Here is a 13,408-nt window from a genome sequence, read left to right as displayed (position 1 = left end):
CTGGGAGAAACAAAATAATTTTAAAGTATGTTCCAGAATCCACCACTGCCCCCATCAGGTTATAACTGGAATAGTAAGGTGCAATGGTTTACCATACATTTACTCCTGGGGGAATTCTGCGGGGCTGCATGCCCACAGAAAATGCCCTCCCCCCACAGAATTCCTGTGTTTTCCTGCAGAAAATGGCAGGGAAGCAAAAGGAAGCTGCGTGGGGGATGAGGATGGGTGCAGTTTTAGGGGGATTGCCCCCTATCAGAGGTGAGGCATGAGGGGCACATAGGGTTACGTGCCATTGCCCCCCCCACCCCCATTTCTGCAAGCACAGAGCTGCCCAGCTGAAGGAGGCTGCATCTCAGCTCCGCTGACTCTGCAGTTGAACACCGTCTCCTGGGTCCTAGTGCCAGTTGTGTTCCCCTTCTGTGTACTGGGAGCCTTCCAGTTTTCTGTGCAACAGTGAGTGCCTGCAGTGGGGCCGTGTAAGAGAGGGTGGGGGAAATGAGGGAAGGGAGAGTGGGGGAAAGAGGCAGTGGGGAAGGAAGGGGGGTGGTAGAGGAATGTGGGAGGGTGGGGGAGGGGGATGGGGATGGGGAAGAAAAGGGGCTTGGGGAAGTGGGAGCCTGGCACGCGATGTCCCCTCAGCAGCAGCTGGGGCTCCCCCATTAAGCAGGCCCATTGAACCCTCACACTGACAAGCCCTACCCCCTATACCTAGACCCTCTCACTGAGTTCCCCACCCCACTGAGCCCTAACCAGCTGTACCTGGAATCCTAGCCCATCAAGCCCCACTCCCCCAGCACCTGGACCCCCCACATCCAATCTCCCTGCTAATCCCCATCTCCCCCACCTATACCCCCTCTGCTGAGCTCCAACAACCTTCACCTGCATCTCCTGGAGAGTCCCATTGCCCCTGCACCTGGAAACCCCCCAGCAAGCCCCTGTGCATCCAGATCTCCCACAGAGCCGCCCACCCCCAGAGTGTCCCGCACAGAAACCTCTAACGCCACACCTCTACGCTGGGCTGAGCCTGCCACCCAAACCTGTTGTGCCTGGCACAGAGGGCCGGGCAGGGCCGCAGGGTGTTTCTGGGTAGGCCTGGCCCTTACACCAGGGTCGGGTGCAGCCTCACTGCCGAGTCCCTGTATCGGGGGAGGCGTGGGCATCAGGATGCTCTCCAACCTCAGTGCAACCAGTGGGCTTCCATGCTGGAGCCACATTTATTTGACAAATAAAAGTTGCAGAATTTTAAAATATTGTGCACAGAATTTGTTAATGTTTTGGTGCAGAGTTCCCTCAGAAGTAAATATATCAAACAAGTCAATTGGTGTCACAATGGTGTTTTCTATTACTTTAAATTCAAAGAAAACATCTCAGTTACACATCTGTATTGAACAGGCATTGAGTGCTCATCCGAGTGCATGTATGGTAATACAGCATTGCACTTTAAGGTTAAAATTCTCTATATTTGGGTTTCTTTTTATATCTTATGTGATTTTCTTTTTTCTGTCATTCAGCACTGATATTTTATTCTTTTTTTATCATTCCCCCCTTGCATTTGCTGTCTCTTTCGCTCTGAGGGAAGGACCAGACAGTAGCAGCATTATCTAGAATGCACTTTCCTTTCTAAGTGTTTCATTGACCCATCTTTCTCTAACTGCTTTGTTCAGTGACTGAGCAGCGTGAGCATGTGTTGTGGGACAGGTTGGTCTTCTGCAATGGAGAGAAAATTTCAGAGACGGTGCTGTCACAGCAAGTTTAGCAAAAAGGTTATTAGATCTTGCTTGTCGTTGAGCCTTGGAAGGAAGAGTCTTTTCTCTGTTGGTTTCTCTCCTCCACTCAAAGTCTTTCCTCTCCTCCTGCTTGTTAGAAATTTTCTGGCATGGACATTTACTATTTCATCTCTGTATCAAAAGCAATTGAAGCACTGTGGTTGATTAGCTGAGTATCCTTCGGCCATCACACAGTATTCAGAGAGAGGAAGCACAATTTCAAAGCCATGAGGAGAGTGAGGGAGGGAAGGAGATGCATGCATGCAATCTCTTCTTTGATAATGGGTTTGCACACATAATGTGTTTCCTCTCCACCATTCTCAAAGTGTAACCTCAGAATGTCCTTCACTGATGCAAAGGTGAGCTGGGGGTAAAGCTTAATTCTACTAAGTCAGTTTCATCTAGACATTAATAAAAGGGACAGCTTTTGCTGGAGGTTTGCAAGATTTGCAGGTGCTCAGCACTCAATCAGTATCAGGAACTTGTGGGCTAGATTTCTGAATGTTTGTTCCATAGAGAGCAGTAAGATGAGCAGTCTGGATATATGCTTAACACTTTCCTTTTGCTTAAAGGATGGACTGACTCCACTTCACTGTGCCGCACGAAGTGGGCATGACCAGGTTGTAGAGCTCCTCTTGGAACGGGGTGCTCCACTGCTTGCAAGGACCAAGGTGAGTATTTCATTCACAGAACAAATTAATATCAGTGACAACCCTTCAAAGCAATTACTAGGTACTCTGGAAGGGTGAGGAGGAATATAGGGACATGTCAGTAACCCCACTGGAAATGCTTTAGACTGAATAAATATTTTGGATAGAGTAATCCAAAAGTAAGGATTTTCTCTTGAAAATAGACTTGAACCTTCCACATAAGGAGAATTGGCATACATTAACAAAATCACTCCATTTTCTCTTAGGAGACAGGTTACATGTGTAATATAGACAGTACTCTTTCAGGACAAGTGGCCTGTTCTCATCCCATACAACAGGAATTAACTAACGTGGTTTCATGGAATCATAGAAGTTAGATATGGGAAAGATGGGTTATGTATCCCATCTCTTTGGTCAGTGTAAAATCATTCCCTCTATATTTTCTGATCTTTTATCTACTTTTGTTATATCCCATGGAGCTGTTCTCACTTCCTTTAGTAGACTAAACAATTCCAGAGTATTCCCATTAATGAATAAATATATAACCACCATTTTTTAAAAAAAATTGTGTAATTAAGGTAAAGCCATTTAATATAAAAGCTTTCTTTGTTTTTCCCTTTAATCAAATTCTCTCTGCCAATCAGCGGATACATTTCTCATCCTACATACTGCATCAAAGACAGATGAAAACAGGTGCTGGGCAACCATACTTATTAAATGATGTGAAGTATCTGAATAGAAATGGCGAATGCCACTTTGTCTTTGTGTTCTTAAGAGATTGATATGGTCATAACAGATTGCATCCTAAATATGCTAAGCACTTTGCCGACATAGAGCTAAACAGAGTCACCTCGCCAAAGAGTTGTCTAAAATTAAAGTATTAAAATTAATTACCATTAATGTTCCATAGTTGCAGTTCAGTTAACTACTAACTAATACTAACAGTAATTGAACACTAATTGAACTAGTAACTTATACTAGTTACTAGTACAATTAGTATTCAATTACTGTTAGAAAAATTTTGACCAGCTCTAATCACCACCTTTGAAAAGCAGGTCACTTCTTTTAGGTGCCTACATGTGGATTTAGGAGACTAATTGTAGACACCTAAGTTTGAAGATATCAGTCTTGTGATCTGTTTTAAATCGATAAGAGTCTTGGCTATTTTACATTTAAAAATAGCTTACTTATTTCATTGCTCTCAGTCTGTGGGCTGTGCCATGGACATATTCGCACTGTGTAACTTTGGATCCCTGTGAGCATCCCGTGTGGGCAGGTTATACAATGGGTGTCTATATAGAAGCTGAGAGGGGGTGTGCAAAGGAATCCTTATGGCTGCACTGGTTCCTTTCCAGGGCCGGCTCCAGCGTTTTTGCTGCCCCAAGTGGTGGTGGGGGGGGAAAAAAGCCACGATCTGCGGCACTTCGGCGGCAGTTTTACCGTTGCCGCTTTATTCTTCGGCGGAGGGTCCTTCCCTCCGAGAGGGACTGAGGCACCCGCCACCAAATTGCAGCCGAAGAGCCAGACGTGCCGCCCCTTTCCCTTGGCCACCCCAAGCACCTGTTTGGTGCGCTGGTGCCTGGAGCCGGTCCTGTTCCTTTGGCTGGTGTGCTCTTCGTCTGCTAGAAAGAATGGCTGGGGATACATGCAGTGCTAATTGTCATAGGTCTCACCCCCACTTAGAGCTGTTGGGTTCCAATATGGGGACCTGCATGAATTTATCTCTAAACTAAAATCCTAGTTTAGATCTGGTAAAAGCTGCCACCACCCAATCAGGTACGTGGATTGGGACACAGTCCTTCCCCAAAATCCTTGGGGATCCCAAGAGCCCCAAATCCATGGAGTTCTTACACCCAGGAGAAATAAACCATTCCCCCCTGCTTCCTCCCCCCTCCCTTTCCTAGGAGGGATACCGGGATCTAACTACAGAGGGATGCCTCCCCCTCCCCTTTCCCTGAGAATCCACCCAAGGAAAGATTAACCAAGTTCTTAACAGAAAAGATTTATTAAAGAATAAAAAGAAAGTAACTTGTCTCTGTAATCCAAGATGGAACAATACACAGAGTCTAACCTATAAACCTGGAGAGCATTTCCCCTCCCCCTTTCTTTCTCAGTAAAAGCAAAGTAACAGCAAACAGGAATAAAGAATTTCCTTCAGCAAAACACAATTGCAAATGTAGAAATCAAATTATAAGATTAATCCACCTTTCTAATTAATACTCACTATTGAATAGTAGGAACTACTCCAGGAGAACTTGGAGACATGTCTGGCCTCTCTTAGATCCAAAAAGAGAACTCGAACACTTACACAAAGAACACAGACAAAGGCTTCCCTCCACAGAGATTTGAAATTATCTTGTCTCTGATTGGTCCTCTGGTCAGGTGGTCATCAGGTACTGCATGTTAACCCTTTACAGGTAAAAGAGACCTTAACCCTTAACTATCTGTTTATGACACTAATAAAATAGTAAATATAAATAAATATTAAATAATAAGTGTCTTTGTGACTCCATTGCACCTCTCCCAAAATCCCTCTTGCACTGAGAAGCAGGGGGCCCCCAATGGAGCCAATGTCTGTGGCACAAAAGAAGTCCACACTTTGATTGCTGGAATCCCAGATTTTGAACATATATGTTCCACTGAGTCAGGGCCCCCCATTATGATGAGGGATTGGCAGGAGCTGGTCCAGGGTCTTCTACCGATCATTTGGGCAATTGGTCTGAAGCATAGCCACAGGTGTGGCATGAAAGATCTGTACAGCGAAGGGATCCTACATGTTAAATACTTCAGTGATGATCAGAGGGCTCCATTCCCCCATCATCAATACACAATTCCCTTCACCCTTTTGGTACTGACAGGGATTGGGACTCTCTTCAGGAAAAGTAGCGGGCAAAGAAGCAACCAATTCAAGAAGATATTTTGTAGCCTTTCAATTATATTTTAATTAAATGGTAACTTTGAACCATCTGAACTGAGACATTCTCTTCTTCCCCACTGCCAAATCATACCCGACCTGTAAAATGAAACCTGTGTTAAAGACAGCTTCCCTTCTAGTGCCCCGGCCCCATTGGAGCTGTTCCCGATTGGAGACAGACAGCTGAATGAAAAATAGAAATAAGTCACTTTGCTTTAGTTCCTTCCCACGAACTTCAATATTTTATAACCTTTTCTCTTATTTTAAAATGACATATATAATGCCGAGAGTGGTACAGCAGCCTGCCTGGTGAAGCTCTACTGAGACCCCATTGTGTACATTTGTCAAGAGGCAGGTCAAAATCCCCAGCAGCTGATCAGGCTGGAGCTTTCATCCAAACCACTTGATAATCATTTCCTAAAAACTAAGCACATCAAAGCGTTACCATATTCAGATACTAGAGCCTGATTCAGTAAACACTAGCAAATGTAGCAGGATTTTTCCTGGGTAGTGAGCACTACGCTTGCTAGTAAGTGTTCTCAGGATCAGCCCTACATTTGTAAACTCTTTCGTAAGTACCATTTGCCCTGGTTTCCAGAGGTTCGAGGCACATTCAGCTATATTGACTTTAGTGGGAATTGTGGGTGGTCAGCACCTCTGAAAATCAGCCCACATGTCTTTTGTGTGTATGGTAACTTGCTGCATACAGTACCATTTACAATGTTATGGCAGGGTTTATTAATAATACTCAACTAGCCTTTTTTCTGTAAACTATGCAGGAAAGCATGAATCATTTGTGTTTAATTCCTAAAAGGCCTATAGAAGGTTTGTAATTGAGTACCTTACTATTCTGAATAATAGTGTACTTTATGTATTTCTTTTAACCAGGAACATAAATATGAGTACAACTGTATTGTATAATTCCTTGTTGACAGTGGTAACACAGGGCCCATGACATCTTCCCACGTTGGGCTGTGAGAGTATCAGGTCTCAAACTAAAAAGGGTCAGGGTTGGCCAGTATTTATTGTTGGAGACCTTGAGGAAAAATAACATGTTCTACAGTATGTGTGTTGGTGACTAAGTAGATGCTTTTCCTTCTGAATGAATACAGACCCTATTGCCTAGCATAGGTTTGTCATAGCCTAGGGAAGCACAGTCCTGACATTAAAGATACCATGAGACTTTTCTCAAGACAATGCACTATAGCTAATTTCCATATTTGGATAACTGTATTCTGCCTGCCTACATTTTCCACACATTTGCCATGGGTTTATGGCATTCTTTTCCACTCTCTTTTACAACTGTCTGTGATGTTGCTGTGAACTGTTAGTGTTTCATCCCACAGGTGCTGCATTTCAGTGCTGGATGAAGTTATTCCTATACATTTCGTAAAGCACATTGGGATTCTTCTGAATAAATGGCACTATATAATCATAAGTTATTTTTACTGGAAGTTTGATACACTTGTATTTTCTGCTGGCACAGAATGGACTCTCTCCGCTTCACATGGCTGCTCAGGGTGACCACGTGGAATGTGTCAAACATCTACTGCAGCACAAAGCTCCTGTTGATGATGTCACACTGGATTACCTGACTGCCCTACATGTTGCTGCACACTGTGGCCATTATCGTGTCACCAAGCTTCTGCTGGACAAGAGAGCAAATCCCAACGCTCGAGCCCTGGTAAACTTGCCTCACCCCTCTAATGCAACACCGCTGCAGATTGTAGATGGCCCCATCCTGCAAACGCTACTGAGCATAGTGCTTACTTCTTTTACCAGTCATATGTCAATAGGATGTAGTGCTTACTGTTGTAAACGGCAGTTACTGTTGGATGTAGGAGTTCCACTTCAATGGGTCTACTCATGATAGTAAACACTATGTTCACTAGCAAGTATTTGCATGATCAATTCCTGAGGCTATGCAACCATTCTTGGAATCACAGTCATTGCTAGCTAACACTATCACACGTTCCGGTGTTTTAATGCATTTGCCATTTTGGCCTTTCACACTTTACCGTATGGTGGTGCAGTTCATATTTGTTACCACTGTAAAAGGCTGATTGGTGTGGACATAATACTACATCTGAAGCTAGACTTTTTAAAATAAATTGTCCAATATTTTTGCTAGATGGCAGAAAATTAGTCTTTTGCACTTATTGAACTTCCATTTACCAAATATAATTAATGATAGCATGTCCAATTTTTTATTTTTCTGAAGCATAAATAAAAATATTATATTATAAATAATTCCTTGTGCTCAAGGACCTGACCATCATCCCCTAAACAGGAAGGAATTTCTAAGGCCTTTAAGACTTAACAAAGAGCCTGTCACGAACACTTTATGACCTCAGCAAGGTCAACAAGATGAAGTAAAATGAACTAAATGCAATAAAATTAACAATGGAAAGTTCTGAAACACTACAGCTTCCCAGAAAATGTATCCAGCGATATGACACAGTATGTGAAATTTCAAGGGTATTGATTTCTTTTTGGGGAAGTTGGGAGGGTTAATTGTTGGGCTTATAATGGGAAGCTACTATCACCCTTAACTATGGAGTGGCTGTTGTTCCTCCATAATATTCATCACAATAAACATTGGTCATCATAATTGATTTCTTTTATAAAGCTCCCCCGTCCTTTAAGAAGAACAGGAGAAAAGCAACTGACCAGAGCCTGGTTAAATTACATACTATAGAATTCTAAGTTAGAGATGCCCGTTTGCAAGGGTGATGATGATGATGAAGACAGAGATAATCATTGGGGTGTTGTAGGCAAGGTGTACATTTAACAGGGAGACATAATTTTATAACTCAGATTTTTCAACAACCAGACTAGAGGGCAACTCTAGGACATCTGAGCAGTGCCAGCTAGAAGCATGGACAAAGCTTGTGTTGAGCTATATCTGAACCTAGCTATTCCAGGCTAACATATAAAGCTACCTAGACTAGTTAATTTACTATTCTACATAGTATCTCTAGCAAGTAAAGTGATGGAATAAGCTTTATGAATAATTCATTTTGAGATAGATATTCTTGAAGTACTTAATTAGTTAATGTTTGTACAGCGCTTTGAAGATATAAAGCCCTACATATGTTCTCAGTTGTTTTAATTATTGTTTTTTAAAACATATTAATGTCAACCTATAAGTAACATTTATTTTAACAGAGACTAGCCATGGAGTAAGCTGTCATTCTAGCAGCTGCTCTCCTCTCTCTCACTGATTAACTGGCTTTACTTCTAGTTGAGCACTAGCAATTCTGACCTTTTTCATTAGAAAAACCAATGATTATCTAACACATTCTTGCTTTGCATTAAAAAAAAACTACTTGTATTTTTCAGCAAGTCTCTACTTAAAAAAGTAAACACTGTGGTCCTGATCTTTCAAGGATTTGTTGTCCAGCCTAGGTCCCAATTCAGCATCAATCACTACTCAGCAAAGAACGTAAGCATTTGCTTAATGTTAGGCATATGCTTACGCCCCATAGACTTTAAAGGGACTTAAACATGGACTTGAAGTTAAGGATATACTTAAGTCAAATAGGGATGTACTCAAGCACATGCATAAATGCTTTGTTAGACTGCGGTCCTAGATCCTATTACCAGGATAATTTCCATGGAAGCAAATAGATTTCTTAATGATAGTAAGGATTATGCTCAATAGAAAGTGTTAGTACAAGCTGCCTCTTAGTCAATGCATGTATTCATCTGCATATAAAATATACAGGAGATATACTGCATAAATATGGACATACATAGATATAGACACACAGGTCAGAGAGTCTTTTTAAAGGAGAATAGAAAAATGAGATGTGATCTAGGAGAAAGGCAAGCAGTTAAGTATCCTGCCCCCTATTTTTTAAATGACAGTAGATAATTTTGAAAGCATCTGTTGGTTTTTATCACCATCATCTTTTAATATATGATTTTTTTTCACGTGAGGCAGGTTCCGCAATATATGTAAGCTATTCCCAAATGGATGGTTTTATATTTGCTTTCTAGTATGGTCTTCATTTTCAAAAGGAGAATGTCCGTGTTTTGTTAGTTTATATGTTTTTCTCCAATATGTGGGCAGAAAGCCTTGGAGGCTGTTGTGTATTAAGGAAATAGCAGCCCATTAAGATGACTTGGTTTTTTTTTCTATATCTCAGAGCCTACTATGACTGAGGAACAATGGCATCTGATATTCTAACACTACTGCTTGCAGTGTGCCAGCCAGGAGCTGTGTGGGAACTGTAGCTGCATGTTTTTAGCTAACAGAATTGTTTTTCGCACAGAATGGTTTTACTCCACTGCACATTGCCTGCAAGAAAAACCGCATCAAAGTCATGGAACTCCTGGTGAAATATGGGGCTTCAATCCAGGCTATAACAGAGGTAGAACAGTGTTTCAACTCCTAAAAAACACATTCCTTCTCTTCTCCCTTTTCTTCTCCCTCTCTCCGTATCTTCTTAGTCATGTTTTATTTAAATGAAGAAGCCCCTCAGCCCCTGTGCAGAGGAGTAAAACTGCTGTTGCTTTGTTTCACAGTCTGGCCTCACACCAATACATGTGGCTGCATTTATGGGCCACTTGAATATAGTCCTCCTCCTGCTGCAGAATGGAGCCTCTCCAGATGTCACTAACATTGTGAGTATGGCTTGGATTAGAATAATCACTGCATCAGCTCATGCACCATGGAACTGAGCTGCCATGTAGCCCAGCCAAAGGTCACATTTTAATGATTATTTATTACTAACTGAACTTCTCTGAAAAATAACCTCATATATTTCTCAAACAACCATAAAAGGGGGAAGTTGGCTATAAAACAGGCACTTTAACCCTTTTGCGGTACAATAGTTTTAGTGTGTTTCTCAGCAGCACTGGGATTCTGAATAGTTTCCTTACCAGGTTTATCAGGGGCACAGTGAAGGGAAAATTTTGTGTTTCAGTTTTGAAAACTGCAGTTTAAATCCAAAAGGATAACCATTTTGCAGGGGTCAATGGGCACAGCTCCATTGACTTCAATGGAGCAGCGCCATATAAACTGGCAGGGAAGTTTTAAAAATTTTAACCTAGCAGTTTAAACTAAAACCTAGAAGTTTTAAACTAAAGCTGTTCCTTTACCAGACCAGGGATGTATTTCCCATTTAGAAGTAATGGAAAATTACAGTTCTAGAGAACATCACTTTTATTTTTAAAGTCCTTAAAATATGACCTTTGAGAGGTAACACCAAATGCAGGACCTGACTTGCCATGGAAATGAGTGTTTGTGTACCAAACATCCCACTATTCTAAAATAAATGAGGCCAGGGACATGTCCTGGGGTTACATTACATGTGTTTCTTATTGTTTGAGTTGTTAATATAACAAACTCAAACGATAGTTACTTGTGAGTGTCTGTTTTTTAAAGCAGAATTTTACCAGTAAATAATATTTTAAAATGATAAATAGAGGTTCTGAGCTAAATTAGTTAGTAATCCATGTACTCTGGACTTACCACCTTTTCTCTACTAGAAAGGTAAACAAATCCATTAGGGGGTTCCAATAAGTATGCATATTATATTGTATTTCTTTTCTTTATTTGTTTAATATGACAAATTATTCATGACAAAAATGGTCACTGCTTTTATACTTTTTATACGGAAGCAATATTTATATAACTACTTTATTAATTGTAAAAATGCTAACAAGAAATTTTGGGAAAGAAACTAAGTCAAAAAAGGATCAGGACTGATAACAGATATTAATAAATGTTTGGATACAAAGTTTAACATTTTACAATTGTTTGTGCTTGGCAGGTGTCTTCGCTTTTACTTAGCAAAGCTCACTAATTGTTTTAAAAAGTTAAATTGCTTCACTAATGCAAGTATAGAATGATCTTTATAGAAATCTAAACCTGATAATTTGCTAAATGAAAGGCTCATTCACAAACAGAATGAAAACGTTTTTAACTGTATATTCTTCAAATGATAAGATTTTTATATGGTCAAATCTTTCAATCAAATCTTTAGGTAAAACTCCCATTAGGACTGCAAGAATTTACCCATTGTCCGTTTACTAAACATAGCTGTTGACCATATGTAGATTTCAAAATTTATATAGATGGATGGGTTTATATAAATAAATTAAACCCTCCTTGTTGGGAGTTAATTACATTATAAGCTCGTCACTGTGAGTAGATTTGGGTTACTTTTTAACTATCTCAGTAAATAACAACAAAAATTGGTCCTTTTCTGCGCTTGATACATGGACTCAGCTCCTAGATGAGAGGAGAGAAAGCCAGTGCTATAGCAATTACAGATTAATTTGACAGAGTGTCAACAATAAGAGCCTTCAACTGGTAGGTATGGTCCATCCATGGTAAAAAGATGAGGCTCTTCTCTTTATACAAGATTATACAAGTAGGTGGCAAATCAAATGATACTCTGTCATCAGCAAGAGTTCACGTGTATGTAGGACGAAAAATGCTAGACAGCGATTTATCCTGCTGCGCTGTCATAACAGAGAAGACACAACAAGTCTCTCTATTGCTGCACTATGCCAATGCCTGGTATGTCCTAGACTAGCCACATAGAGACTCTCTTGGGATAAATTACAGTACTCTCCATAAAGAAGATGGTATAGTGCAAGATTAAGCCAACATCTCCAACAGCAAAGATTATTTATTAATTTCTAATGTTGCTTTGCAAACATAGGGAAAGCAAAGGAACATCCAGAGCTTTTCATATTCACTTTCTTACCCAGCTCTTTATACTCTAAAACACTTGGACTTCCTGAAATTCATGTATCCATCTCAAATTCTGTGGGCTATAAAAGGATTGAGAGGGTTTAGCTAGCATTCATTGCACACCCAGTGCCAGTGACCACAGTTTTTAGAGCACTATCCAGGGATTGATATATTGCCTTTACAATGCCCTCTAAAGCTGTCAGCTCCACACAGTGCACAGGAAGAGACCATCTGGAAAAATGTCCCCTTCCATTTTGAAGCTCAGATGCTCAGCAATCCCTTGAGAATCCTAGGCTCAATATGTTCTTATCCCCTGGCTATTTTGAAGTACAAGCAGAAGCACCATTATGTAGAAAACCAGGGAATACCTATGATCAGGGGGGAATAATATGCAGAATGCCATTTAAAATAATTGTTTGGTGAATATTCCCAGGCACCAGTGGTGGGTTGTGATTTATTTAACATGTTGTAAGACTCAGAGTGTCAACTCTTGATTCCATTGAAGTCAATGGCAGAACTCCCATTGATGACAATGGGGCTAGGATTTCACCCTGACCCTCAATGATGCAGTTACCATTGTCTGTGACCACTGGGGTGCCAAGTGAAATACAGCCTCCAGTCCCTTCCCCCACCTCAAAGACATGTATATACACACACTTCTGAATTTGTTATTAAGGTCAGACCCTCAGCTGGTGTAAATGAACCTCACTCTATTGACATCATCAGCGTTTACACGAGCTGCAAATTGCTTATTTCTCATGACTTGGGGCTCTAAAATCTCTGCTTTTCTGTAGCGTGGGGAGACTGCCCTACACATGGCGGCGCGTGCTGGGCAGGTGGAAGTGGTCCGCTGCCTCTTGAGGAATGGTGCCCTTGTTGATGCCCGAGCCAGGGTAAGTGTTTCATTGCCGCTTCCAGACCTTCTGTTCTACTTGTAAGCACAATAAAAACAATGGGTTTACTAAGGAAGGATGTTTTTTTCTTCAGTAGACAATAAAAGGCCACATGTTGTGTATTTATCTGGTTTTTTTTGGGCTTCACCCTAACCAGTTCTTAATACAGTCCTGTAGAATCCCATCTGAAACCCCTGGTATGTACGCAGGGCGGCTAGTCTGTCTTGCCACTCTGACTGCAGTGGATACACTTCTATGTTTAGCATTCCTGCTCAATCAGAGTTAGCACGGGTATGTCTGCCGGAGATGTAAATTACACCTCCAGCTCCAGGGCAGACACACCCTACATCATTTCAGGGCGCCTCATGACCTATTTCTGCACCATTATTGGATTCTGCAGCACAGCATGTTATTTTCAGTTACAGTTTACCTAGTAAAGGGACTACCTGTAATTCCATGTAGCAATATTTGCTTTT

At 41.2% G+C, this 13,408-nt stretch overlaps 1 protein-coding gene across 1 annotated transcript in view; it reads left to right on the top strand.

The window, feature by feature from the left end:
* Positions 1-13,408, top strand: part of ANK2 (ankyrin 2) — a 568,692-nt gene that overhangs the window by 427,797 nt on the left and 127,487 nt on the right. Inside the window, exons 11-15 of the mRNA XM_045018048.1 lie at positions 2,339-2,437; positions 6,817-7,014; positions 9,608-9,706; positions 9,861-9,959; positions 12,834-12,932. Coding sequence (XP_044873983.1) covers positions 2,339-2,437; positions 6,817-7,014; positions 9,608-9,706; positions 9,861-9,959; positions 12,834-12,932 — 594 coding nt within the window. The remainder of the gene's footprint in view (positions 1-2,338; positions 2,438-6,816; positions 7,015-9,607; positions 9,707-9,860; positions 9,960-12,833; positions 12,933-13,408) is intronic.

This window comes from Mauremys mutica, chromosome 5, assembly GCF_020497125.1.
Source record: "Mauremys mutica isolate MM-2020 ecotype Southern chromosome 5, ASM2049712v1, whole genome shotgun sequence".
NCBI lineage: Eukaryota > Metazoa > Chordata > Testudines > Geoemydidae > Mauremys > Mauremys mutica.
The sequence above is the reverse complement of the archived record's forward strand: the minus strand, read 5'-3'. Positions and strand labels throughout refer to the sequence as shown.